Source organism: Trematosphaeria pertusa, assembly GCF_010094035.1.
Source record: "Trematosphaeria pertusa strain CBS 122368 unplaced genomic scaffold BU26scaffold_23, whole genome shotgun sequence".
NCBI classification, from domain to species: domain Eukaryota; kingdom Fungi; phylum Ascomycota; class Dothideomycetes; order Pleosporales; family Trematosphaeriaceae; genus Trematosphaeria; species Trematosphaeria pertusa.
In genome coordinates, this window is record NW_022987234.1 from 65308 (window position 1) to 91631 (window position 26324).

The window sequence follows — 26324 nt, forward strand, 5'->3', positions numbered from 1 at the left end:
TCCTTCATCACGGAATCGACATCCTTCAGCTATTGCGCGGTGCTCTTGTCAGCCGCGTCTCTAGCGCGCATCGCCTCCCCTACAACAGATTTCGCAGCCTTAACAGCCTAACTAATCCCGGCGATCCTCCGGGACAGGCTACTCTCGTGCTCTTGCAGTGTCCTCAGCTTCTCGTCTTCCTCAGAAAGTACTCAGCAAATGTCCCCATGCATGATGCCAATCTTGCCGGCAGCAGACCCAGCGTTCGGATCCGCATCCTAGGAGTCTGCGCAATGGCAAGTGCCCTTGTACTTCTCGCAGAGAAGTTTCGCCGAGGGCAGCATGTCTCGCAAGCTCGATACTTTACCCGCCGTTTCGGCAATCTCGGACATCGTATTGTCATGGCGGGTGGTCACGTCGCCGCGCAACTTCTTAAATATGGCGTGAATAATTGCAGCTTGCTTGAGGCGATTACGAGCGCTGAGGCCATCGTGGATTAGAGCCTTAGCCTGCTCGATTAAAGCTGCGGCTTTGCTGTCCGAGTTGCTGGAGGCGGAATTGGCTACTAGGCCTTCTACAAGCATGCTCTTGAATGCGAGGCGCAACAGTTTCGCATCGAGCGTCTTCTTGAAGTCAACATTCGTCGCGAGGCAGAGCGCGCAGGCCAGAGCAATGACCCCGCATGAGTTCTCGTCTTTCTGCTGCCGCGCTATGGCGTACGTGGAATCAGCTTTGAGTATAATAGAATAAAAAGCAACTTATCTAGATATGCATGAAGTTGTCCCGAGCCCAATCATAGCCCATTCGGGCGACAAGGTATTGAGCTGGACCTTCCATATCCTTGCTCATGGTCTGCATCGAGTCGTACTCGATTACGAGCTTCTTCGAGATAGAGATCCAGAGGAGGATGCAGTGCCTGCGCGGACCGTGGTGGACGATGGCGAGGTAGTTGCATTGGGGATCGACGGGTCTTCGGAATGGCTCCCTAGACCAGCGCTTACAGTTATCCAAGCTCTTGTAGTTTGGAACATCTAGAAAATGGCAGGTCGACGGAAGTGCAAGGTCCATGATCCTGTAGATATCGGAATGGCCCAACTAGCCATCATCGAGCGCACAATCTAGTCGTTCGATCGTCTCGGAGAATGCATCTCCCTCGATATACAGCTTGGGGTGGCTGCTTTCCCAAGCGTCGCAATCCTGCTCGAGCACACACGGATGGTCAGCTTTGGCGGCGAGGGCTGCGGGGTCAGCATTGACATCACGAGAATCTGCGAACCAACATTCACGACCTTCAGAGGAGTATGACATTATTATATTATTAGCTCCTTCACCCCACCCCCACCATCTTAGAAGCACGTCTTCAGGCGGAAACAATTCAGACGCGATTAGAAGACTCCTTTCGAAAAAGCGCACCAGTGGAAGTTTCGCGGATCCAACCCTCTAAAGAAACGGAGCAATGGCGAGGGTCAGGTATAGAACTGATCTGCACATGGATGCACCTAGGGAGTGGGGAACCTGCACGCGTCCCTTCGAATCACGGAGCCACGCCTTGTACTCTCCCATTCGCCCTCCGGTGCCCAGGCACAAGAATGACTGCCCGTTCAGCTACGTCATCACGTCCACCAGTTCGCTCGTCTTCGACATTATGTTGTCAGCCATGTACATGAAGGTGCCCTGGAATGAGGACACGCCCTGGGAGGCGTTCATCCAGTCGTAACCCTTCATCGCGGGACATGACTGTGGAGAAGTTCGTATTCAAAGTGTAGACTAGAGGCCCCAACGCGAACTTGGGCAAGGCGATGCGCGCGAAGTGGTGGCTAATCCTCCTCCCGCTGGTATTCCCAAGATTGTTCTAGGACATGAGAGCGTTTGTGGCTACACCCTCAATCACGGCGAACTCCAAGGTTCACTAGTTGGTCAGCCACGTACAGCCTATCGCGGCTATAGCCATGTCTGAGTAGAAGCGTGGGCTCCTGGTCACATCAAATTTCTTATGCCCGATGCCGAGACAGTACATGGACGTGTCCAGGGACGAGACGTACACCTTCTCCATAGGAATGAGTGAGCCCTCCTTATCCCTCTCTGTTCGATTCCATAACACTCCTTCTAGTGTCCCTGATGGGCGTAACCTCTAACTTGGTAGTGTAGACTCTCTTGATCTCCCGCATCCGCTCGGGGTTCCACTCGGGCTCTCCCCGACATTTCCGCTAGAGACCATGTAGCTGCCCTTGAACTGGACCAGGGCCTTGGCCAGGGGCATGGTGTTGGTCTCCGTGGAGTCGAACATCTTCGCCCTCCGCTCTTAGGTCATGCTTGCCTTCTCCAGGTCATCTGCATCTTCACGTAGTCCATTAGGAATGGCTTGATCTTCCCTAACCTGTTGTCCATCGGGAGCCCGCCGAAGCTCGCCGCCGACGCTGATGATCATATGTGAGATGAAGGCTGAGACACCCCTTGACTGCAAGGGCGCGTTCGAGGCCTACCTCTTAATGACGTTGTAGTTCATGTGCTTGCCAATGCCGCACTCGTCGCACACGATCGGGCGCTTCTCCGCGAGCTCTATTATGGACTCGGCTTTAGGATACTTCGCGTTCTTGCCCACAAGGCCAGTCACTGTTCACTTCACGATGGTACCTAGGACTCTGGTTACATTCAAGGCGAGAATGATCTTGCCCTCCTTCCTAATAATGCCGTAGAAGATGATTACGCAAGGGACGTTGCTTCCGTCCATTAGCGTCTTCCGAATCCTCCATAGGAAGTTAATCGCAAGGCCGTGAGTGGGAGCAGGATCTTGTTAAGGATCTCGTTGTCGAGATATACGACTATTCGCAAGAGAGTGTTGCAGGGGAAGGCTTCATAATTGGGCTGTTGTCTAGGTACTTTACCTCAAATGTCAGCCCGTCCGCGTTCATGCACATGGGAGGCTCAATGGGGTTCTCCTGCGCGGCCATGTACGACTGCGAAGACAGCATTAAGATGCAGCAGGCGTTCACTCCCGAGCCGATCCTGAAGGCGGGCGATCGTTACATCGCGCCATCAGAGCTCGTGTTGCACTTCTGATGTATCTAGGACGTCATTCCAGTCTGCAGGTGGTTGGTGGTGTTCCCGGTGGTGCAGTTTTGCTCTCTCGCCTTTCGTTGTCCACCATTAGTGCTTCAACCACTCAGCTGAGCTTACAGATGTTCTCAGCCACGGGGTCAGGGAGTGCGAGGAAGCTAGTGTTGTTGGTGTGCGCTTGGATGGGTCAGTGAGGGCGTCTTCAAGCTGCTGTCAATCTTGGAGGAAATCGACGAGGAGCCGCTCCCGCGGGTAAGGGCGCCAGGTCCACTTCTGTCACTCGCATGGATGCCCTCCTAACGTGCACCCTCTAGTCGGTCATTGGAAACGACTTAGCGCTTCGGTTGCTCCGGTTTCGCTCGAGGCTGCTGGACTCGGAGCATCCTTCGGAATGAGCAACAACTACTCTGGAAAAAGATTGCAAGCAAGGAGGATCTCGCTACTATATTAATGCATGCCGATCACGCGTTCGAAACTAACGGCCATGGTTGAGTTATGGATTTCATTCCATTGCGGAACATTATCAGTAACAATCTCGAAGGGGATTAGGCTTCGTCAGCAAGACTTTTTGTTCCCCATGAACAGCATATCCGCGAAGGAAGCTATTAGAGGCCATTTGGAGGGTTCCTGAACTCTGCCTGGATTATCCCTACCTCTATCCCGCTTGACTGATCGAGCTCCCTATCCTGACTCCTCTCGAGGTGTGTAATGCGCCTCTCGTGCCTATCTGGATAATACTGCTGCGGCCGCGTGGCTCGCGGCGAGCGCCGTGATAAAATTATTAAGGGTGTGGAGGTGGGTAGTGCGCGCATGAGCAAGTTGGTGTTTTCAGTATTACTAGACTTAGAGGACGACAGAATGATGGCGATAACATAAACGAAGTTGAGCTAGTAGCAGTAGTAGTAGTCGTCATAGACGGTGCTGCTGTACTTGCCATGGTGGGCTTCTAGTAGTTAGCAGCTTAGTGGCAGTACAGGAAGCAGCATCCTTTTCGGCTTGGGGCCCTGTAGCTGTGGCAGCGTGCGAGTGTCCTTGCGGTGCAGCCAGTTGAGCGTGGTGCCCTGGAAATGAGGCAGAGGCACCGTTTCGGCTTTTGGTCTCGTTTTCGGGTTTGGTTTCGTGTTGGTCGGGATGTAGTTGCATTCGCCCTTATTGTTTGGACGAAACTTCAGAAACGCGCAAACAACGCCGATATCGAGAACGAGCGGCGCATGTATCAATGAGCTAGTTTCGATGCCTAGCTGTAGATACCAGTAGCAACTTATCGCGAACACAAAAGCTAGGGATCTTCGCTTGCTTATTTGCACGCCGCATGCTCGCACGCCTCCAACCTTTCACCTGTTTTCTCTCAACCATCTTCTCCACACACAGCGCCGGTCTCTAACTAATTTGGCCACTAACTAGAACTGGAGCCTTACTAATTTCCAATATCTTAAGTATCGTTCGATGTGGGACAAGAGTGGCCAAATTACGATACTAGCCACAGATTGTAAACCCCAACTATGAGACCCGCCAGCACCCGATAACGAAGCAGCCCCCGAACGCGACATCGAAGGAGAACCAAGGAACAATGCTAAGGATGAATATTAAGAGTAGTCGTATAGTTGAGAATTTGGAGCAAGGCCAGAGAGGCATGATAAGGGATGCTGGGCCAGAATCTCGGTGGCTGGATGAGGCATTGCAAAGCCATAGGAAACATGGTAATCTCCGTTTTCGGCTCAACTGCTGGCTCACGGCACCTCTCGCTCCCCTACTTCACCCATCCTCGTCATCGCTACCTCTTCCGCTCCCGCTTCATCGCTAGAGTCTGCATGGAGTGGAAGAATCCTGGGGCGACGATGGTGGATATGGTACTTCTCAACGCTAGATGGCTGCTGATTGGAGCCTGCACGCTGTCCCTGGTGGTGTGGTGTTAGCGGCGGCTTGTGTGTGGCTTCACAGGTGGCTTAATAGGAAGTAAGGAAGTTGCCGACTGGGGAGCGAGGCCCTGATGGCTATCCAAATGGAACGCCACACTACAAAATTCATTACCACATACATGCAATAACCGTGAACTCATGGCAGCAGCTAAAATTCCTATTTTAAATGTTCCCTGTGCCTGCTTAGGGCATCTCTACCACAATACTCATTACCCAACATGCCTAACAACCATTCTACATGCCCTGAAAAGTTTCGTTGGGCCTTAAATACAGATTCTGGGTCGCTATAAATTTAATTATAGAGTTGTAGTAGTAATGCAGTAGTTCACGATGGCGTTGCGTTGATAATCTATTTACGCGAGCGCCGAAGCCCACGTAGGACTAATCCTGCAACTCCGCCGCCTTCAGGTTCTATTGGTAGGTACTTGCTTTTTTTCGCCTGGCTGCTAACATTGGTACAGGCACCCGTTTAGCTCTCTTTCTTTCGTTTCGGGGCGAACGACGTCGCCGCAGTCCTCTGAGTCGTTCCCGTTCTCCGCTCTCAGCCCTCGCAGTTTCTCATATCGCTAGGCGCTTTAATCGCCAACGAGTCAACCTGAGTCCTACACTCCAATTAATACGGGTAGGCCTCCTCTTCCTATTATTCTGGCGTACTTCACATAACTACAGATCTCTTCATTAACTTTACTACTTCGAAGTTCTTGGATGGGACTCTGATGTAAGTAGTTCAATCACCTTCACTTTCTTTATATGTTCATAAGGTGCTTCGGTCCCTATAGTTTCTACCTTCTTCTATTCCTACCTCTCAGCGCAACAACCCAACTTCTTTCTCCCCTTCTTTGCATACATGGGTACTTTATACGGCTACAGATGGATTCTTTACTCAGCCTTCGCCTCCTCTTGGCCTTTACCTCCTGGTTCGCAGCTCGCCAATTATTTACGTTTGTGCTATTCTAATGTTCCCCAGTTGTCGCCGCTGCTTTGGTAAGACATTCTTATTCTTGCTCGTTGTCTCCCAAGCACTCTTCTGAGGAATGCATTATTATCTGAATTAGAGCTTTTAGGTTCCTCATTCCGCTCTACTTTAGCTGCTTCGTCCTTATACAGGTGCTACACCCTTCCATAGAAGTTTGATGTCTTCTCTAATCCTGCTGGCAAGTTCTCCTCCTCGCATTGCTTACCAGATCCTTCAAAATATCGCAGGAGCTTTGCTTCACTCACTATCTCATCTGGTGATTCTTTTAGAAGGCCCCATCTCTGGCATTCTTCACGTTGGCGCCGATTCCTACCGTTTCTTTGCTCGCCCCTGCTTCGGCTGTGGACGTCAACGCAATGGTAAGTGTTTCGATTAACTCTTTGCCATTTTCTAACTATTCTGTTTCTCCCAAATCCCCTGGATCGTTGCGATGAGATGTCGCCTTCGTCCACTCTTAGTACTGGCTTCTTCCTAGGTGCTGACATTAGACCCTACTCTCGCAACCGAGGAAATTCGGCCGCTGCTATCTTTCTAGGTTATGGCTATTATCTTCCTCCATCTCAACGTCAGGTTTTAGTTGGCTACCGAGACTAGGGCATGTCAAGTGTTTCTCCGCTGTCGCTGCTGCAGTGAAGCCTTTTATATGCAGAAAAGCCACCGTTTCTGGGAGCCGAAACGGATATTGCCATCCCCTCAACTATCCCCATTGGCTTCGACACCTCCTTCGTAATGTATCTTCACACACCAGAAGCCTAGATGGCTGTCCAGCTATAACATGTGCGCTGGCTCCGGTGGTGGATGTCTGCTCCTGCGTGTACGGCGAGCTCGACAGACCGTTGTCGCCAACAGAAGCATCAGCCTGCTCTTTAAGTTGAAGCTATACAAGGAAGCTACACAAGACGGCTTCAATCCCATGTAGCTTACTCTTGCGCAGTCCTCCGATCATATCCCTCCTAATAGCTTCCGACAGTTCTCCAAATCGATTGCAGCACCTACCCAGCCAACTTCGTTCTCGGCGGGGCTTCCGCATGCAGCAGAAAGGATCTCAATTCAGCCGTGGTCCCTACGATAATGGGCAACTTCCCTAATGAGCCGTCGCATTACGTCCCAGAGCCGATTCGAGCCATTCATCGACTCCAAATACCACCAGGCCCTGCTATGTCAAGCTCTCAACGTAACATCTCATTATGAATTAGCAGAAAGCTACTGAAATGCCTCGTACATGAGCTAAGGGTTCTCGTTGTACAGTACCGTTGCGATTTGATCGCTGCGGAGATGAACCGCCCGTAGCGTTATCTGTTAAAAGGGCTGGCTCAGAAAAGGCGGGAATAGTTGTCTGTAAGTCGGATGATCTTAGATAGCGTGGTAACGCTGCAAGCAGGGCGGAGATCGCCGACGTCGGAACTTCCACCATTGGGAACCAGCACTGAGCTGCTTGGTGCGTAGGGTACGAGCGGTCTCGAGGGAAATTATTCGACGCTGGGCATCGTTGAAGCACGCCTCGTCGCACAGTTGGAGCTGGACGTTTCCAGGAAATGGCGCTACAATCCGGTTCAATATCATGCGGGGTCATACCAGTGCTATCCGCGAGTACCATCCAAGCTACCTATTCAGGGCTAAGGCCCTATTTCCTCATGATAGCTTCATGGATAGAGTTTGAACGAAGTACAATTTGACCTCTGCTAAGCTTTTCCCTTAGCTCCCTCTTGTCAGCGTATTCTTTTAGAACGTTGGCGACGTGATTAAACTTAACCCCTGTGATAGTAAACGACTTCTCGAAAAGTTTAATCCGCTATTATTCCTGTGTTCGCAGCATCTAACATTAGTTCATAGTATTCTCCGCCCTAGATTTTGCTTCTTTTGCTCCTATGTCCTTCGGCCAGTACCATCTTATCACTCGTTCTTAATCTGGCCCTTTCACGGGCGATTTGCTGCGCAACCATACCCTCCGCTTCTCAATACCAGGTTGCTCTTCGTTGCGGATAAGGGAATTAAAACTATTTGAGAGCAGATATTAACGCGCGAGGAAACAGGTTATAATACCGAATCTGAGAACGACGACTAAGGAGGTGAAGGTTGAGACCAAGGACAAGAAGGGGATCGCTCTGGCAAGTAGCTCAAAATGCCACTGGGGCGGTTACCATGCTTCTAGAAGGTTTTCTACAGCTTAACCTGCGCGTTAGACATAGTAGACACAAAGGCGGCGTTTCTCTAACCTAAAGACTTCTCAGAACTCGCTCGTGGTTCCAGTCGCATCAACTCAGCCTCGTTGTTGCCTGTTTACCAGTCGCGCGCGCTAAAGGCGTCGAACATATGAGAGCAGATTGAGTAGGCGAGACTGACGGCGGAGTTTATCTAAGCCCAGGGAGAGGCATTGCAAGAAACGGATCTGATCACCAGCGGCCTTCTTCATGACAATATCAATGGCAATGCAGATACATCAGTCTAGCAGGTAGTATATCAACAGGTTGCGAATTACGTCAGTAATAGCGGAGTGCAGAGCAGTAGGGCGCGCCGCCTGCTACTGGCGTAGTTTGCGACTGGTTAGCCAGATGCCGAGAGTTTGAAGGTTCGTTGAAGCATGGTGGTGGGGCGGAGCCGGTTTCTGCCTGACTTCACGTTATCTGAACACGGCCTTCGATCATGAGGGGCCTGCTATATTGTGCCACTACCTCTGTACATATTCTTCTCTTCTTGCGTTGGAAATCTACTCTATTGAATCTCCCCCCTCCCCAGCCGATTCCTTCTCTTATTGGAAGTTCTCCTTCTATTGGAACCCTGTCTGAAATTTACATATCTTTGTTGATCGAAATCTTTCTACTCTTCTCCTAGAGGCCTCTGCCTCTCACTGGAATCCTTCCCCAATCATAGTTCTTTTCGCCTTCTCCAATTGGAATACTTCTTTAATTACGATCCCTTCTTCAATCAGAACCCTTATCCCATCGGAATCTCTTCTCCCTTTCTCCTATAGGGATCCCTTCGACGCCGGATACTGCCGCGCCCTTCCGTTTGTTCGGCTGGTCTGAAAGCGGTTGGCATTGCAGGAATCTTTGTCTAATATCAAGGTTACAAGGATTATTCGTCGAGGAGCGGAAACAGAGAAGGGGGAAGATGTCACCAGATCTGAATGCCTATCACGAGGCGGAACCACGCTGGAGTCGAACTGCAGTCGCGCGGAACCACCACACCCTCATTAATCTATTCGTCGCTACCAGCTCAGCTCATTTGGGCCTTATCCGACCCCAATCTACTAGCATCAGTGCCCTTATCCGTCGTCAATAGCCCTAAATTGCGAAATAACCCATTATAGATGTCGGCATGAGCTATAGCTTTCTCGCTTCGCCGATAACGCTTTTGGAGCAGGGCTCACGGTCCATTAAAATCCTGGCGAGGAAGGTTGCCCTACTTCTGCGACTTTGTAGACCGCGGACTTCTACTCTTATTATATAGTCGCTTCCGCCATCTGCCATAGGCGGCGGCCTGGGAGGCATTCTAAGTCCACCTCCTCTGGTTACTCTTCCACAACTAGTGCGCCCACCATAGGTGCGAGCTCTAGCTAGGATCGATGAATCTTCTTCCCAAATACAGCATCAAAGATCCAAGTTGTAGTTCAACGCTTCCCGCCGCTCGTTAGCAAAGCAAGACATTTTAACAGACAGATATAGTAATGAACTCTCCATCCCAATTGCTCCAATACCCAACTAGCAGGCCCTAGGCATGTCCTCGTCCGCATCGCGCTCCCGCCTCAAGAAACCGCTTGGATTACGCGCCAGTCGGCACTAAAAGAATTTCGTGGGAGGTGAATCAGGCTATGGATTCTGCGCCACTTTAACCGCGCTGCTCATCATCAGTGTACAATTGGCCAAGGCTGCTGCGACACCTTTGGCGCCGCTCGTAACGAGAGCTCGCTCTGTCGCCGTTCTTGACTTATCGTCACTTCTCCGGATTCGTTTATCCTAAGGGTGCGGTCTACTGCTGTCTTCGCCACATCGACGGTCTTCTCCATGGCGAGAGAGAGATCGGCCCAGATCGTTATCACATTGACTACGAAAGCTCAGCTGCTCGCGAGCGGCGTCATCCTTACCAGGTTGCCACTACCGCGTTCGGCCCTCTACGATGCGCTTCTTGATATCATTGCTTTAAGTAGCCACTTCCGTTTCCTCCGCCGTGGAACGAGGAAGCTCAACCCGCATGGGGTTGGACTGATGCTATCGAATAAGGCCCGCTCTCACGCATCCGGAAAACGCTTGTGGGGCTTAGTCGCCCATCGTCGATAGTTCTACTCAATGCAGCTTGCATCTGTGGCTCTGCTCTAAATTTTCGAGTATGGTGCGGAGCACCTTCGAGCTGCTGTCTTCAAGCTGTTTGACGTGCTGCTGTGAGGGCTTGATGTGGTGCACAGTGGTGCGGCGTAGTTGTCCTCCTGCCGCTTGCTCCTCGTGGGGATGCTTGTAAAGGCTGGTCAAGTCCGTGCGGGCTATGGATAGCTAGTCTTGAAGCTTTGAATGGTGCCCCGGAGCTTGCGGTATGTCGCTTTCGTATTAGAAGTGTTGCGGTATGTCAAGTATTGCATAATCACCGATATGGCAGGAAAGCTGCCTGCAATGGCGAACTGGATCACCAGTTCGTCGCAGTTGAGCACTACTGGGTACAGTGAGCGTTGTAGGAGAGGAAGAGAAGTTACCTTGATAGTTGGTGGCCGCCTTTTGTTCAGACTGTCCAGTTGCGCTCGCTGCTGCGTCGCTAAACCTCGTTAGTTTTAGAAGATGAAGTTATATTCAACGATACCTAGAAATAGATTAAATTGGGAATTGCACGTGCTTCCGAGTTTTCTCTTCTTGTTGTGGGATAGGGGGCGCCCTTTCGCTCCCTCTGCGGGAGACGCTGTTGTCCGCTTGGCTTCGTCGGAGTAAAGATGCGAGCAGAAAGGATTTGACCAACGGGTTAGGGGGCTTACTCTCTCCACAATAGTACACCTATAACTCATAGGACTCTAAGTCCTTCGAAGAAGCACTGCGTTTCTAGAAGCCGTTAGTAAGATCTAAGACGAAAAGGATAAAGAAGAGCTTGCTTAGACACTGCCCCCGCCAGCACAAATGCTTTCTTTCCTCAGACGGTTGACCGAAGCTATCTTACTAATGCGTCTTATTACCACGCCCATGTTATTCTCTCTTGACCGGCGTCGGAGTCCTCATCGCGCTCCACTTAAAACCGTTCAAGCTGGTCCTCTTTGTCCGTCTCGACTTCTTTAAACCACGCGTTAAAGTACAACTGGTCAAGCACCTCCTAGCGCATCTCGACCTGGAGCCAATAACCGGATGTGTTCGCGCGGAGCTGGTACACAAATGCCAGCGACGAAGGTGGCAACAAGTTAGTGCTCATGAGGCAAGAGATTACAAAGGGAATAGAGACCCTCAGGCGAGTTCTTGATGGATTTGCATCGCTTATCATAGACCTTAGGAACAGATTGTGCATGTGCTGTTCGGCGGCAGAAGTTTTGTAGCTACCTGTAGGGTTGAGACATTTTAAAAGATAGCCGTTCTGCTCTAAGAGCAAGGGAATACACCTCCGCCTATAAGTAGCAGGTTCCCAACTGCTGCATTCTCGCAGTTTAATGGAAAGAGCATTGGACTGGCTTGATAGTAAAGATAATCTAGGTGATGTGGGTGTTGTAAAATCAGAGAGCCTGGACACGGATCGCAAATGCCGGTTGCTAGTACGGCATGAGCAGCGAACCTACGGAAGCCTTAGCAGCTCGGAAGTGTGGTAGAGCTGAATCCAGATTATTGTTGTTAAGTTCGATGCAGTGGCGCAAAGTGCTTGTTTGAGACCTCGCCCAAGAGGTTGTGGTATAAAGACTAAACGCGTCGCAGGCAGTGTTATAGGTGTCCCGTATAGTAGAACTTGCGCTGTCGATGTTGGTGGCTGCGAGCCACACCACCTTGCCGAGATCCAGATCGCTGCCACCTAGACCCGTCTCAAGCTTGGTGAGGTTTGTGTTGGATGTTAAAAGACGCTCTCCCAGCATTGCACTAGTAGTATTAGGCATTACGTCAAACAACGCAGATAACGCACGCTCTGAGTCTATTGGTCCCTAAAACACATGGAGCAAAACGCCGAGCCCCTTCGTGCGGCGAATGTTATCGTAGACAGTTTAGATAATAGTTTAAGCAGCCTTTTGCGAGGGCTAGGTGCGATTTATTTTTAGAACTGTGCTACTGCGACATAATTAGCAAAGTTATAGAAGCAAGCATCTAATAGGAGACGTACCTAGTAGTCTGCGGTGCCGAATATTTGCAATCCAAGTTATTTAGAATAGTTTTAATAGTCTCTTCTTAGAAAGTCGTCGTGGCTGCGCGGGTTGTGTGGCGGATACCGAAAGCGCGAGAAACGTGGAGTACACGCCGATTTGGAGACTAAATAAGTTCGTTAATTATAACCTAATTGCGCTCCGAAAGGTTCGCCTCTTAGAGATAGAGAGTTGGGAAAGTTCATAGTGACTGTGGAGTCATGTTGGCGCGGTATTTGTTGACGAGCTTCTGGGCCTTATTCGCGTCGAAACTGTAAAGCCTTACACGCCCAAACTCCTTAAATCTAACATAAGATGTCTTCGCTATTAATACGAAGCTGATGTCCTGCATGTAGCGGTTTAGGATATACTTAAGGCGGTAGAGGAGATCCCTTATTCGTGCGTTTTTGTCTGCAAAGGTCAGCTTCACTAGCACAAAGAGTAAAAATAGTGTGGCGGAACTTAAGAAGGCACTAAAGGCTCTGAGGTCTGCTAAATAGCGTCTTCGTTATCTATAGAGTTCTTTGAGTACTTACATCTAGGGTGATAGCAGTTGCGGTAAAGCTCGCTTGCGAACTCTGCCACCTTTTCATCTTAGTTCTTAATAGTCTTCCTTCCTTCCAACTCTTTTACTTCTGTGTTGGGCAAGTGTGTGCGAATGTCGGCTAGTGCTTCTGCGCCTCTCTGGACTGCTCTGTAATCATCGTGCGTAGCGAGGCCATATCCGCTCGCGATCTCGCCGGCTCTACTGTCTCTCCAGTTTATGTGGCATTGATAGCGTTAGTGGCCATTCTTAGATCCAAAAGCTTCGATTAGATAACGTGGCATTTACCAGCTAGCATTCAAGGTAGTTGCCTTGATGTTAGGCGAGCTTCCCGTTGGTGTAGGCGTTAGCGGCAGCCCACTATTACGGCGATTAAAATTAGCTCTCACCGCTATAGAAAAGCGCGCAGAATGTTAGCGCAGTGGCTTGGAGACGTTGTTACGAGTGCATTGGATAGCGAAGAAGCAGAGCTTGTGGCTAAGAAAGTTAAGGCTTAGTAGAAGGAGTGTAAGAAAATTAATGCTACGCGCATAACTATAGCGATAGAGCAAGGTGGTAGTAATGCAGCCTAGGGCGTAGTTATTGTAGCAGAGTAGCACCTATGCCTTGTATTAAGCGATGCGACGCGAGAAGATGGCGAGGGTAGACGCGATAAGGCAGTACCCAGGCTTAAAATCGGCGGCGGAGAGGAAAGCTAAGGGGCTAACAATAGGAGGTGACGCTGCCGTTGAAGGATAAGATAAGAGGAGAGGGGCGTCTTCGGTCGCGGCAAGATGTGCCCTTCTCGCTGGAAACGAATGTGGGAGAGCCCAGAAGGCTAAAATCTTAGAGTTAGTCACGTGGGCGGCAGCCAACCTTGGGCTTGCGCTGGCAAAGGGTACGAGCTGCAAAGGCTACCGCTAGTAAAATCCTACGCGAGCGACAGCTCAAATTCCCATGCGCGACATGTTAGCGCATCGGCGCATCGGCGCATCCACGATAAAGACGCCGCGCCACCCCGATGGACTGTCTCAGGGCTATTGAAGTGGGCATCGACGCGATATGGCGCGAGGCGCGCTGTCTCGTTCTAGGGCTTCGCGACTAAGCGCGCGCACAAAGCTAGCTGGAGGTTTACACATTCTACAGGTCGCGCTTAACTATGCAGCCTTCTATCGCGGCAACCCTTACACTAAAAGCATGGATGGGCATTGATGAGGCATGGCGGGTGCGAAATATGCTCTTGCTCTGAATCACCATTTTGGAGGCTGGGGAACACCCGAAATGGTCTGGCTTGGAACGCCATGCGCCATTTTGGGGGTTCTTGGCCACCCAAAATTGCAGCGGTAAACCAGAGGGGCACGCCGCGCCATTTGGGGCCTCTGCCTCTTGGCCACCCAAAACGGTGTAGGCCGGCTACGAACCGAAAGATCAGGGTGAACAGGGTAAGACAGAAGAAGGGCACATCGTGGGAATATGGCAGCTGATTGAGCTTCGTCTGCCACCCGCCGCTGGCCAACATGTCGCGGCGTCGCTTCTGCCAGCCCTGCCAGATGCGCACCCCATACCGGACCGAGCGCCTTTGCAAATGCGGGCCGCGCCGCGATGTCGGCAGTAGATCTCTAACTTGCATCCCTGATTTGACAAGACTGGTGGAAATAACACGCAAGTTAGCTAAGCAGCCCTTCGAAGATTGCGAGACCTATCCTTCGCGCAACACTACGACGAAGCAGAACTTTAACATTTTAAGTCACTCAACCTATTCCAAATAGCTGAAAGTCCAATCGCGCAATAAAAACCACGGAAAAGCGTTCGTCGCGGGCGAGAAGCGTCTTCGCTGCTAGGGCCTCCCAGAGTTAACCCGAAAGGCGCCCGGAGTTAAGAGCCCTCAGGAGAACGTACGAGCATAGAGACTCCGTGCATCTGTTGCAAGTAGTCTGCAGGCCGTGCGCTTTGTATTTAGGATTAAATTCGCATCCAGTGTCCCTGGTGCTTCCTTAGCAGGCGTACATCGATGGTGCTAGGAGCGAAGAACATGGGCAAAAACGCAAAAGCTCGAGGTAGTCAGAATGACGGAGAGTACAATCGCGCAGCAAGAGATATACCATGCATCGTAATCGTTGGTAGTTGCGAAAAAGCCGCCAGCGGGGCAACTTTCGAATTTGAGACGCTATACCTGAACGGGACTAGCATCGACGGCGCCGTCGAAAACCCCTCGACACCGAGATTCATCACATCAAATTGCGCACTTGCCATGTTTTCAGCACTTAAGCCGGCGGCAGTTGGCCTACCATTATTGTTCGCGTCGCTCAGCCTGCCTCGCCGTCTTCTTTATCACTATTCGTCCTGAACCTTACTCACGACGAATTCAATAGCGGCCTTCCGCGTTTACAGAACACCCTGGCTGCGCGCAGTCTTACCCGCGAACAGCTCGACGAGAGCTTCCCTAAATCGCCTGCCAGCCATCACAAAGGAAGAATCAGAGCATGGAATTGCGCGTTTCCAAGCATCGGTCTCCAGGCATGCCGCTATCACGCAAGAAGAGCTAGATCTAAGCCAGGCATGCTTCAAAGAGGCATTACGAGCACCAAAGACGTCGATCAATCTCTTGGGATACTTATCGGAACGTCACGAATGTTAATTAGCGCTCTCGTGCCTTGTTTATGGTGGATCCACCGTTGAATAGGACTGACCTACAGAATGACCATTTTGGGGCTTCTCCACCACCTAAAATAGTCCGCCTTCTTGGCTAGCTCGGGCAATCGGCAGTGCCCTTCACAGTGACCTGCTGTCTGCAAAGAACGACGAACGATGACATCGCCAACACGCATCGTCATGTGCGGAGTAGCCAGAAGATGGCGGGGAAGTTGCTAAAGGTGCTCCGCATGAACGAAGCTAAAACTCCTCAAGCTCTGGGGAATGCTTCGCAGCGACTTCTACCCCGCAGTGGTGAACATCTCAACAATACTCTAGATTATAAGCATAAGATCGACCCTGTTACCGCTGTAGAGAGAAGAATGAGCCGTATAGAAGCACGCACCCTCTATGAGATAGACGACTGCTAAGCGAGGATATCAGGATCCTATCTTAGCAGAAGCAGGGAGGACTCTAGCAGATCTAGCACTAGATCGTGGCTGGCGATTCCAAGCCGCTTCCTAAGAAGCAGATAAGCAGAGGGGGAATAGAACTACTAAAGACAATATAGGCTAGTCCCTTAAGACAAGTCTTCCTCCCAGCTCTAAGTCGGCACCCTCTAAGCCTATATTTAAGAACTCGAACACGAACTTGCTATTGCCGCCAAACGCTCTACCCACACTGAAGGCGTTGCAGCCTCGAATGCCCTCATTGAGACTCAAGTAGAGGTCTAACGACTATACCAAGAGAAGAGGAGTTGGGGCAGGCAATGCTCAACAGACGCCGCCCTTTGCCAGAAGAATGTGAGCTGCTCCCTAACTGCTCGTCATCCATGGACGTCGTCTTGAGCATCAGGAGGTTAATGACGGTGCCGGTGACTGCTACATGAGCCTGCAGGATACCATCGTAACGCTAAACGAGGTAATCAAGGCGAATACGACCGACGTCCAGCAGGGAGAGCTTAAACTGCAGAAAGCACAGGAAGCCCGTTAGTTCCTCTACCGCCCAACGGCTTAGGCATTGCTATGGGGTGTCAGCCTGCCTGAAGCCGATGCCGCTTACCAAAAAGACCCAAAATTACGGCCACCGAATCCCAGATCGCTACTTATGTGGCAGAACGCGGAGCATCTAAGTTCTGTAGCTAGAAAAGACATAACTGGTAGGGGACGTTTAAGCCACGTTCCACATCTCGTACTCTCTCCTAAATAGTCTAAAAAACCTACCGTCTTCGCTCTTGTTCTCGTCTTAATACTCTCCGCTTCGCTGCCAACTATACATCGCACCGCTGCGGTAGACTAGCCTCCGGCTGCTAGGGCACGAACGAACATATCAAGACAGATTCATCCTAGGGATTTACGGCGGAGAGGTGCGTCTTTGTCTTATGTAGTTTCTGCATGCTAACGTACACTATAGCTTTCGTGTTATTGCTAGCCATGAAGCTGTAGTAGTTAAGAAGGGTGAAACGGCGCTTGGCAATGCGATTGTCGATATCCGAGAGGGCATCCTTAGGGCCTCTAATGCGGCGAGGGAGCTGAACAACAATACTAGAACTAGGAAAAGAATTTCTCAGTTTCTGGATCATCATCTAGGATCAACATTTCTCACGAACTCGTGATGTTATTGCCGCTCGTGCTAAGCATTATGACGCTTTCGATAACGTCTGTAGTGCCTAGAGCAAGAAGATTGCCATCGCAACGGCTCTAATAGCAAAGACCCTAACGTGAAATCGTCCCTGACCTCACGCGTGACAACACCAGCTGGCCTAGAACCGGCCACGACTAGGAATTGCATTCCCTGTCTGCCTGTTCTTTCGACAACGGCACGTCCATTTAGCGAGACTTTAGCATCTTTGCATTCCATGATAAGTGGCTCATGGCTGTAATGATGAGTTGCGCCTCTCAAGTAGGAACACTCCTCCTGGCCCTGAATCTCAGACACGATCCCGCCACACTCAGCCTACGTGCCCGGCGAAATTCGACGGCTGTAATACGTAGGTTTGTCGTGTTCTAAGGCATGGCTCGCCTAGCGCAACGCATCAGAATCAACGTCCTAATATGCTTTCTTGGTAATCAAACGCGATGAGATTAGGGTTGGTACTACTTCGCGAGTGGCGTCCTGGTACTCTTCTAAGCGCACTCTGTCCTATTGTGCTAGTTCTTTAATTTAATGTAGCATAAGGCAGCTGGCGGGGTACTACACACGGTGTACAAGAGATAGACGTTAAGGGACTAGATTGTAGATGGCAGAAGTGTTGGCACTTAGGAGAAATGTGAGCAGACACATACTCGTCGACGTTTCGAACCTCTACCGCATCTCCGCGAACTACTACTTCCACTCTATTGGCTTCGCTACCGCTTCCTCGATCACGCAAACGATTCGATCGTCGTCTCCCACCGCGAACAGAAGCAGCGCAGTAGCTACATGGATATGGTGGAGGATGCCAACAGCCAGCATGATCCGCAGTCACTGACGGAGGACATTAAGAAGCTCCTAATTAGGTGGGGTAAGAGCAAGGAAATGGCGCAGAGCCTCTGGATAGTACGCAGCGATAGGTTTAGCTTCTTACGCCACACGAGTCTCTTGCGCGGAACTAGACGTGTGGTTGGTGGAACCGAAAACAACACCCCATTGCCTAATAACGCCTCAGGTCTCGAGGTCGACAAAATGCCGGCATTTCTCGCATCATTTTGCGCTCTCTTGATAGATAATATTAATCTGATAGATCCCGAGCTACAGCAACGCGACCGTCTCCATGCAGGCAGTGCTGATTACCACTCCCTCCCCCACAGCTCTTATCCCGCGATCACGAGTACGTGGTCGCTTGTATGGCTTCAGACCTATTTGGCCAACCGTCTTGCAGCTTGGAGAAAGATTTCATGTTCTCTGGCACCTCTGTGCTCGAATGTTGCAGCCAAGCATGTATCCTAGCCCTTGAACGGGGTAGTTCTCCGTTAAAGTGGCCTGCATAAACTCTATCGAAGCGCTCCAAGGCGCGTTCATTCCTAAGCCGGGCCTACGGAGGATTGCTCTAGATCTGGAGACCTAAGAGCCTCTAGTGTCTCGCATGTTGGCAAAACACACTACGAGGTGCAGCACAGGCCCATGTCGGACTGCCAATGGCGTAAACATTGTCAGGCCCTAAACCCCGAAGCGCCGCTGCCTGGCTAATCGTTAAGGTATGCACTAGTATAGTTCTCAAAGATGTCGAGTGGCCCACACCACCAGATGGACGAGAATAATGCTCCGACAGATGCATCCCTTCTATACGGGACTGATCTCAGATTATCATGGCAAAAAAGTGTTAACGACTTGCGACCATCCTGTGCAGTGTTCTACTACTACTGCTGCGGCCGTCATTGCTCTCAATAGCACAGCTTTGCCACAGGTGCACTAGTTTCCCATCTCTATTCAAGCCGCGTCTAATCTCCCTAGCTGTTCCAAACTCTATTAGGGCTTTTTGCAGGCTTGTACTTTACACTTGGTTACTTTCTTGCTCAAACTCTCCATCGCAGGCCCCAGCCTTCGTAATCGCGCCCGGCTTAATCGTCGTCGATGTAGGGATGTTAAAGGACAGCGTGAAGGGATTACGAAGTATCGACTTAGCCAGAGCATTGGAGAATAATAGCGCGAGAAGACTCGTGGATACCGCAATGCGGGGTAGAAACATATACTTAGACATCCGTACCAGGTATTCCCGATTTCTGACGGAGTCGCGCTCTGCTCAATCGATGCGAATTCTAGCGTTGGACCTCTCTCGTAGACATCGAGGCGCTTCCCAAACCAGCGATCTGAGGCTGTAGGGTATACGGAGCATCTAGGGCAGGTAAGGGGGCCAATGGTAACTTTCTAATGGCGGAGGGGACGGAACAGATGCCCGAGTACCGTTTCCATATCCAGACCAGTTGGAGATGCGATGGCGAGGTCGTTGTACACCCTACTGTAACTGCTGCGGCGACTCCGCACACGCAAGTTCATGATACCTAAGGGCGGAGGACAACTCTAGAAGCTTTAACTTCCTATGTCTCCGAAACTACGCCCAACGAGCCATTTACTATATGTCGCTGCAACTAGTCAAAGATTTCCAGTTTTCACAAGCCAAGTACGTAAGGTGATCTTCTCTTTTGCGAATCACATCCTACACTCCAGTCACCCTCCTGCATCTTTCGACGCTACGCGCTCGCAAGACACCCACCTTTAAGCCCCACCAATAAGAATCCCCTTATGCCTGACGTTTCTCTCAGGCCCAAACTCCCTCCGTTACCAACGTAGCAGGCGACGACAAAACTACGGAGTCTCCGAACGACCGACTCGCACCCTTTACATTGTCGCGGCCTACAATGAGCCCGATTTCGATACGTTGCTCATGGCTCACCATACCCCGCCTCACCCATGGCCGCTGCGTACCAGTCTGCTGCCAAAGAAAGCATACAGATACCCACAAAGAATGCTGGCTAATCAGCAGCACCCGGCAATATAAGAAGAAGGTATCCGCATCACATACATGCATCAAGAGCTATCCAGATGGGATTTGGCTTCGGCGTCGGAAGCAATGACGAATGCTAAACGAAATTTACTAATCAGGATGTGTCCTTCCGTTCGAGCTTTACTTATTAAGGAACAGGACTATAAGGGAAGCGTCACCTCTCTAGTCTTTGCCTAGCCAATGCACGGAGCGTCTATGGCCCTAGTGTCCGTAAATTAGCGTTTTGGGTGCTACGAACTCGGTGCACGACATCAGCATCTTACTAATAGACCCCGCCTGTCCGCTCTTTGTTAGCACTGGTGTCCTGAGGCGCTGGAACATAGCTGCTCATTCAGTTATTCCCTACCAGTAGGGCGGCACGAGGCGATATCCTATAATCTCCATGCTGTGGTTACCTACTATACGGTTGTGGTCTTGGAGGACCGCAAGTTTAGCCCCTTCTCTGCAAGCCCTCCATTGCCGCCTATCTTACCCATGGTTACAGTCTGCTCCAGCAACTGCTAAAGATATTTTACGGTTGAAATGTGAGTTTATTCAGGAAATTGCCGACGCATAGTACTATACAAGCTTCGTGCAAATATGATCGACGTTCTATCAATCAATTAAGTTTCATCTGTATCCGTGACTGCACAGGTGGTGTCGAAGGTGGTGATGTGACGTTCCTTGCCAAGACGCTAAGCGGGAGAGCTTTGCCGTATCAGGAATCAAGCCGTGGGCTAGCGCAGAAACCTCACATCAGACGACCTGAACCACAGCATGCCCGCGATCTCACGGCAATTGTAATGCTTGATATCGGCGAGCGTGTGGGAGAACGGCCGAGGGCGTAGCATGGGGCGGCTTAGGGGATATAGGGACCTCATGAATTCCATTGCTCCTTCCCTGAGGGTATGGGCAATCGGTTACCCATCGCAGATGCTAGCATGAACAACTATGCGAGACCGGAAACTCGCCCAAGGCATTCCGCCATGTGCAAACTTCTTCTGCATGCTCCTTGAACGGATCCGGAGGGGTTTCATGTACTTTGCATCATTTTTATACAGCTGGCGAGCTTTCCGAGGAATAGAGCACTCACTACGGCGTGAGCAGCTCTGGGGACCCGGAAACTGGCTCAAGACGTCCCGCAATGTGCAAACGTTTCTAGCATGCTTGGAGAACGTGGGCGAAGACATCTGTTGTGGTTTGCATTATTTTTACCCAATTTGCGTTCTTTCCGAAGAAGAGATCGCCTGTCATAGTACTAGTAAGCCGAACACGCAAAGCCGGAAATGCGCACCAGGCATTCCATGGTGTGCAGAAGTAGTTCGACCGCTTTCCATATAGGTTTGGGCGGCTCTCACAGGTTTTGCATTATTTTCCTACAATGTGCGTTCTTTCCGAAGAATTAATCGCCAGTCGTAGTGTGCAGACGGAAACACGCAACAGGCATTCTGTAGCGTGCAAAAGTTGTTTAACTGCTTTCAATATGAGTCCGAAAGGATCCTACAAGGTGTGCATCATTTTCACGCAATGTGCATTCTTTCCGAAGTATAGATCGCCCATCCCAGAGTGCCGAACATACGAAAGCCGGGAATATGCACCAAGCAGTCCGAAGTGTGCAGAAGTTATTTAACCGCTCTTCTCATAGCATTAAACGGATCTGACAAGGCTTGCATGATTTTCCTACAGCATGCGATGTTTCCCAAAGGGGGACATCGTAGCCTAGCATGTCGGAATCTAACAACATGGCCTCCGCAGCGTGCAAATTTTGTCAGAGTCTCTCCCAAGAATGTAAAAGGGGCTCGAGATAGTTTGCTCCATTTTCGTACGTCATGTTTTGTTTCCAGCATGTAGATACCCCGTTCGGGCCGTGAGAGTTCCCGCATGTCGGAGTCTAAAGATACCGCCTCAGCGCCGTGCAAACTAGTCGGGAACATCTTAAAGAGACTCATCAACCAGGTCCCTGGCACTCTGCTTAACCATAGTGCAGAATCCGTTAATTCCGACCACGGCCACACAGAGATGGAGGGCTACCAAGAACAGTGCTGCAAAGTCGGACCTAACAATGGGAGCGTCCCTAAGGTGCAAACCTACTAAAATATACCTTGCTACGCCGCCGAAAGCTTCCCATATTCTTTGCACCCTGTACATGAATTATGTAGTAATTCCGAAGACCTCGAACTCGCGATGCATGGGCAAAAAGCGCGCTTGGCCAGATTGGGCAACGCGGTCGGGTCGGGTTGCGCACGGACCCTGAACCTCTAGCAAACAACAACGATCCACGACGTTTTCCTTCCAAATCCTCTCACCTAACGGCGACAGCATGTCTCCTGTCGCGGAGTTCCGTCCCCTCAAAGGATTCGCTTCCTTGGAAGCCTTTCTCGATGCGCTGCCGACGCCTTGCAGTCCTGAGGACCGTGGCCGATATCAAAAGAACCTTGCGGAGCGCCAGACACGATTACACGGCTTCGAATCAGGACCGTGGAGACTCACTCTCACCAGGATCGTCAATAAATTCGGCAAAGAAGTTCTCGGAAAGCGGACACTGCTGCTAGCGCTCGCCGACTGGCAGGACTCTATGGACTGTCCCGACAATGGTGAAGCTGTGCTCCAGCTAATCCAAGCGGAACATCAAAGCCACGGGGATCTTCAATGCAAGCATGTCGTGGCAGCGCAAGAAAAATGGGAATCCAAATCAATAAAGCTACCATTGACTTCGACTCGCAGCTTACCATGGGGCAAGAATGCGGCGAATCCCCCAACGAAACGCTCATATGCCGCCGAAGCATGCGACGCATGTAGAAGAAGTCACAAGCGTTGTAAGCATAACGCGCCAGCTCCTCGGGATTCTATCACTGGGCCTGTCCCCGCCGGTCCGAGCCAAGAGCGTAGCGACAGTGTTGAAAACCACCCAGAGCCAGCAACTGTTCCAGCCGTGTTTGTCCAACAGGTCCAATCGAGAGTGGAATCCTCAGCTGGCGTCCCGGCGGACTCCGTAGAGCAGCTGGCGTTAGTGGAAACTTCCCCAGCTATTATCCAGACTGGCCATGTCCACAGGGTTCAGTCAACAAAAGAACTCTCATCTATACCCCAGGCCATCCAGGAGAAGGAGCTTGAGAGCCCAGAAGAGTCTTTGGGAATCACCTATGCCGACCCTGTCCAGCAGCTCGAGGCGAGAGGAGAAACCGGGAGGCTTACCGGAAACACCATAGATTGCTTGATCCGCCTTGCCCCAACGGAAAAGGTCCTCTTCCATGATGCTGGAAACCTATCCTCATTGTCTCTACTTCGACACTGGAAACCGTTGTGGATGAATAACCGGTACGATTCCAAGAAGGGCGTCATTGTCCCCTTCAACATCCCAGTACCGGGAGGTCATTGGGTCCTCGTCTATTACGATAAGGAGCAGAAGATCTCTCTGTTTGATTCTGCTCCTAGGTCAACACCCCTCCAGGATCTGGAAGACATTGCGCTACATATTGGCGAAGCAATTTCACCCAACCATACTTTCACGTTGAATGAGAACTGGCATGGAAATGTGCCTACACAGCAAGATGGATACAATTGCGGTGTATATACTGTTTTCGCCGCATGGAGACTTATCTTGGATGGCTGTCCAGACATTCTACCCCAGGACATAGAGCCCAACCTGTGGCGGACGCTTCTGGCGCAAGCCCTACGACCTGATGACGAAGCTTTGAAGGCCCGACTAATGGAATATATCGAGACAAAAATTTGCGATGCACCCACGACCATATCCTGTAGCATCCCTGCGGTTCGTCGTTTAATGGAGGAGCTGGAAGATACCATCGCCCGCGAGAAGTATGTCGAGCGCTACGCCGACAGCTTCGCCGACCATGCCGTTCGAGTTTCCAATAGCCTCCGTGGCAATGCCGTAACGTCTTTGAACAAGGTAAAGGAACGCCTTACTCGCTGCAAGGAAATGGAGGCCTCCATGCAAGAGTACGCAGGGAAATACAAGTCAGCAGCTGTTGAATCTACCTTGGCTGGCATGGTGTCTGAGTCGACTCGCGTGCAGGAACAGATGCGTACTGCGGAAGACATCCTCTCGCACGCCACCAGACTCCGCAATGCTGCAATAGAGTTAGGTGATATCTTTACCGCGATCACGACCAAGCTTGCATCCAAGCGGGAAACTCTTATGCAAGCAATCCAGGACGAGGATGACGCCCTAACCAAGGAGATCAATGAAAGGAAGCAGTATCTTCGAGCCCTTGACGGGCCTTCATGCAACGCGGAACCAGCCCAACCTGGAGATAAGAGCACTTTGCTAGAGGCTCAGGTATATGGGACTACTCTCGAGCGACCAATTACCGTTATGGAGGATTCGACAAACGCGGGCCCAGACAATCGAGATCATCTACTTGAAAATGAATTGAGAATCCGGGAAACCCACACTGGCCGGGTTGATGCTCTCTTTGATGAGATCAAAGAGTTTGTGGCAGCCTATGGCAAGAGTTCCGGACCTCACCTGGTAGCATTGTACAACGATCTCCAGGACATCATGGACGAGAACAGAAACGGTTACTGGAAAGAGGTTGATTCGCTCCTGAGTCTACGGACTCAGAATCCTTCTGCAAGCACGAGTTCCAAGCTGCGAGTGCTTGTGACGACCACTGATGAACTGGACAATGCCTGCCATGAAAGTGGGTGGAAGCTTCCAGATAATGTCGGCGCTCTTCTTCTGCGAAATGCACACAAAAACCCTGCATTTGACATTGGCGCCTTCGCCACTGCAATGGACCGGTCATATCCTAACACGAAGTTGGAAGGCCAGGATTACCAAGAAGGACAGGGAAATAATGTCTTTTACGACCGGAAGGAATACCTCCAGCGCTACAATCTTCGAATGAAAGCCCATGAATACCGTCGAATTCGCGCAGATGATCTGCCTCGCAACATCATCAACCTTACTGGAGACATCCTTCGAAGCGTCTCTGAGCCACAGGCGATACGAAGTCTTAGATGGGATCTGCTTGACTTGCTCTATCAACGGCTTCACTCTGAGAAACGGGAATTCTACAGCGATAAGGGCAACCTAGCTGGCAAGGAGCATAGTATGCTCAACTGGATTCATGACCTATCCGCTTGCCATCGTTTCTGTCTGTTCGCGGACAGGGGCGCTCCATCTGTGCAACATGTCGACCTCCTCAACGGAACTTGGGTCACATGTCTGTCTGGGTACAAGCTTTGGTTCATTTACGATGGCATATGGGATGAGAAGACTAAGGAAGACTTTGAAAACAGGCGCCATTTGCCAACCGAACATTGGAAGCTTATCCTCCTTGGACCAGGTGACACATTGATCATGCGTCCAGGCCATTGCGTCATTCACTCCGTCATCACTCTTGATGACGCCATTATGGCTGGGGGGATGATATGGCCCCGAGAAGGGCTAGCCGATGTCATGCAGAATATGGAATACATCATGACGCATCTGGATACGACGAATGAGCAAGTGCCAAAACAGCTGCCAGAGTATATTGAGTGCCTGCTCACGCTGGCGAAGGAGCAGGAAGCAGAAGATGCCGAGATGTCCGTTGACAACAAAGCGCCCACAAGTCCATCGCCCCCATTTGGCAAAGACGATGAATTTCTCGACGCCGCCGCAAAGGAACTCTCTATACAGCAACTGCGAGGCTACGGACTCCAAATCACGCCAGCAGACGTGGAGGCCATCAATTCCTTGAAAGCAAAACTACTCCCGCAATTGTCCTGCCAGTGCGGATCTGTATGTGGACCAAAGTGCCCATGTGCTAAGGAAAACATGACGAGGAGAGCTGGGTGCACAGTGTGGTGCCACCCAGACCTCAACGACATTCGCGCCCCGGCCATGCGGTGTACGAAACTTCCTGTGCCGGAAGATGCACTTACGGCACACAAACAGACCGCTGCAGGTGCTGCTAATCCGTTGGCATGCAATTGTATCAAAGGATGCACGACTAGCCGGTGTGCGTGCATCCGAGCAGGGAAGGAATGCGGTGCCCTTTGCCACACACGGACTGGACGCGACACCTGTGGGCACCAAGGCAGATAACGAGGCTTGGAAGCGACCCGGCGATAGGTGGCCCATCTGGAAAGGTCTTTGATCGGCGCTGGCATACTCCCATTTAGGGCGTCGAGGTACAACGTTCTGTGCAGGGTTGACTAATTGCTATCCTGCTGGGCCTGGCTAGATACACTCAGCTCGTCACATTGTGCAATGAGGCAATGTTCGGGATAGGTAGTTTAGACGCGAGGATATACACTGGCTGCTACGGTGCATTGTTAGGTTAGAGGCTAAGGAAGAGGGCTTGGAGTTGGAAAAAGGCGAGCTAGTGGGGCCAGTGGCGGCGTTTGAGGAAGAAAAAAAAAATTGGGTTGTGGGAATAATGCGTGTGCCATGGTCACCGATTCTTCTTGTCTGCTATATTGTTAGTAGCCTTCTTCTCTCGGATAAAATCATCACACTTGCTGCTCTGGCTATTCGT

At 50.9% G+C, this 26324-nt stretch overlaps 2 protein-coding genes across 2 annotated transcripts; one reads left to right on the top strand and one right to left on the bottom strand.

The window, feature by feature from the left end:
* Positions 1-12422: 12422 nt before the first annotated feature.
* BU26DRAFT_571656 (uncharacterized protein) lies at positions 12423-14996 on the bottom strand (the record flags this gene model as incomplete). The annotated part of the gene is made up of 4 exons (XM_033834165.1): positions 12423-12631; positions 12757-12805; positions 14751-14794; positions 14846-14996. 4 exons carry the CDS (start codon positions 14994-14996, stop codon positions 12423-12425), a joined length of 453 nt encoding a protein of 150 aa, XP_033676503.1.
* Positions 14997-22156: 7160 nt separating this feature from the next.
* On the top strand, positions 22157-25943 carry BU26DRAFT_571657 (uncharacterized protein; the record flags this gene model as incomplete). The annotated part of the gene is made up of 2 exons (XM_033834166.1): positions 22157-25585; positions 25788-25943. The coding sequence occupies 2 exons, from the start codon at positions 22157-22159 to the stop codon at positions 25941-25943; spliced, it is 3585 nt and encodes a 1194-aa protein (XP_033676504.1).
* Between the last annotated feature and the right edge of the window lie 381 nt (positions 25944-26324).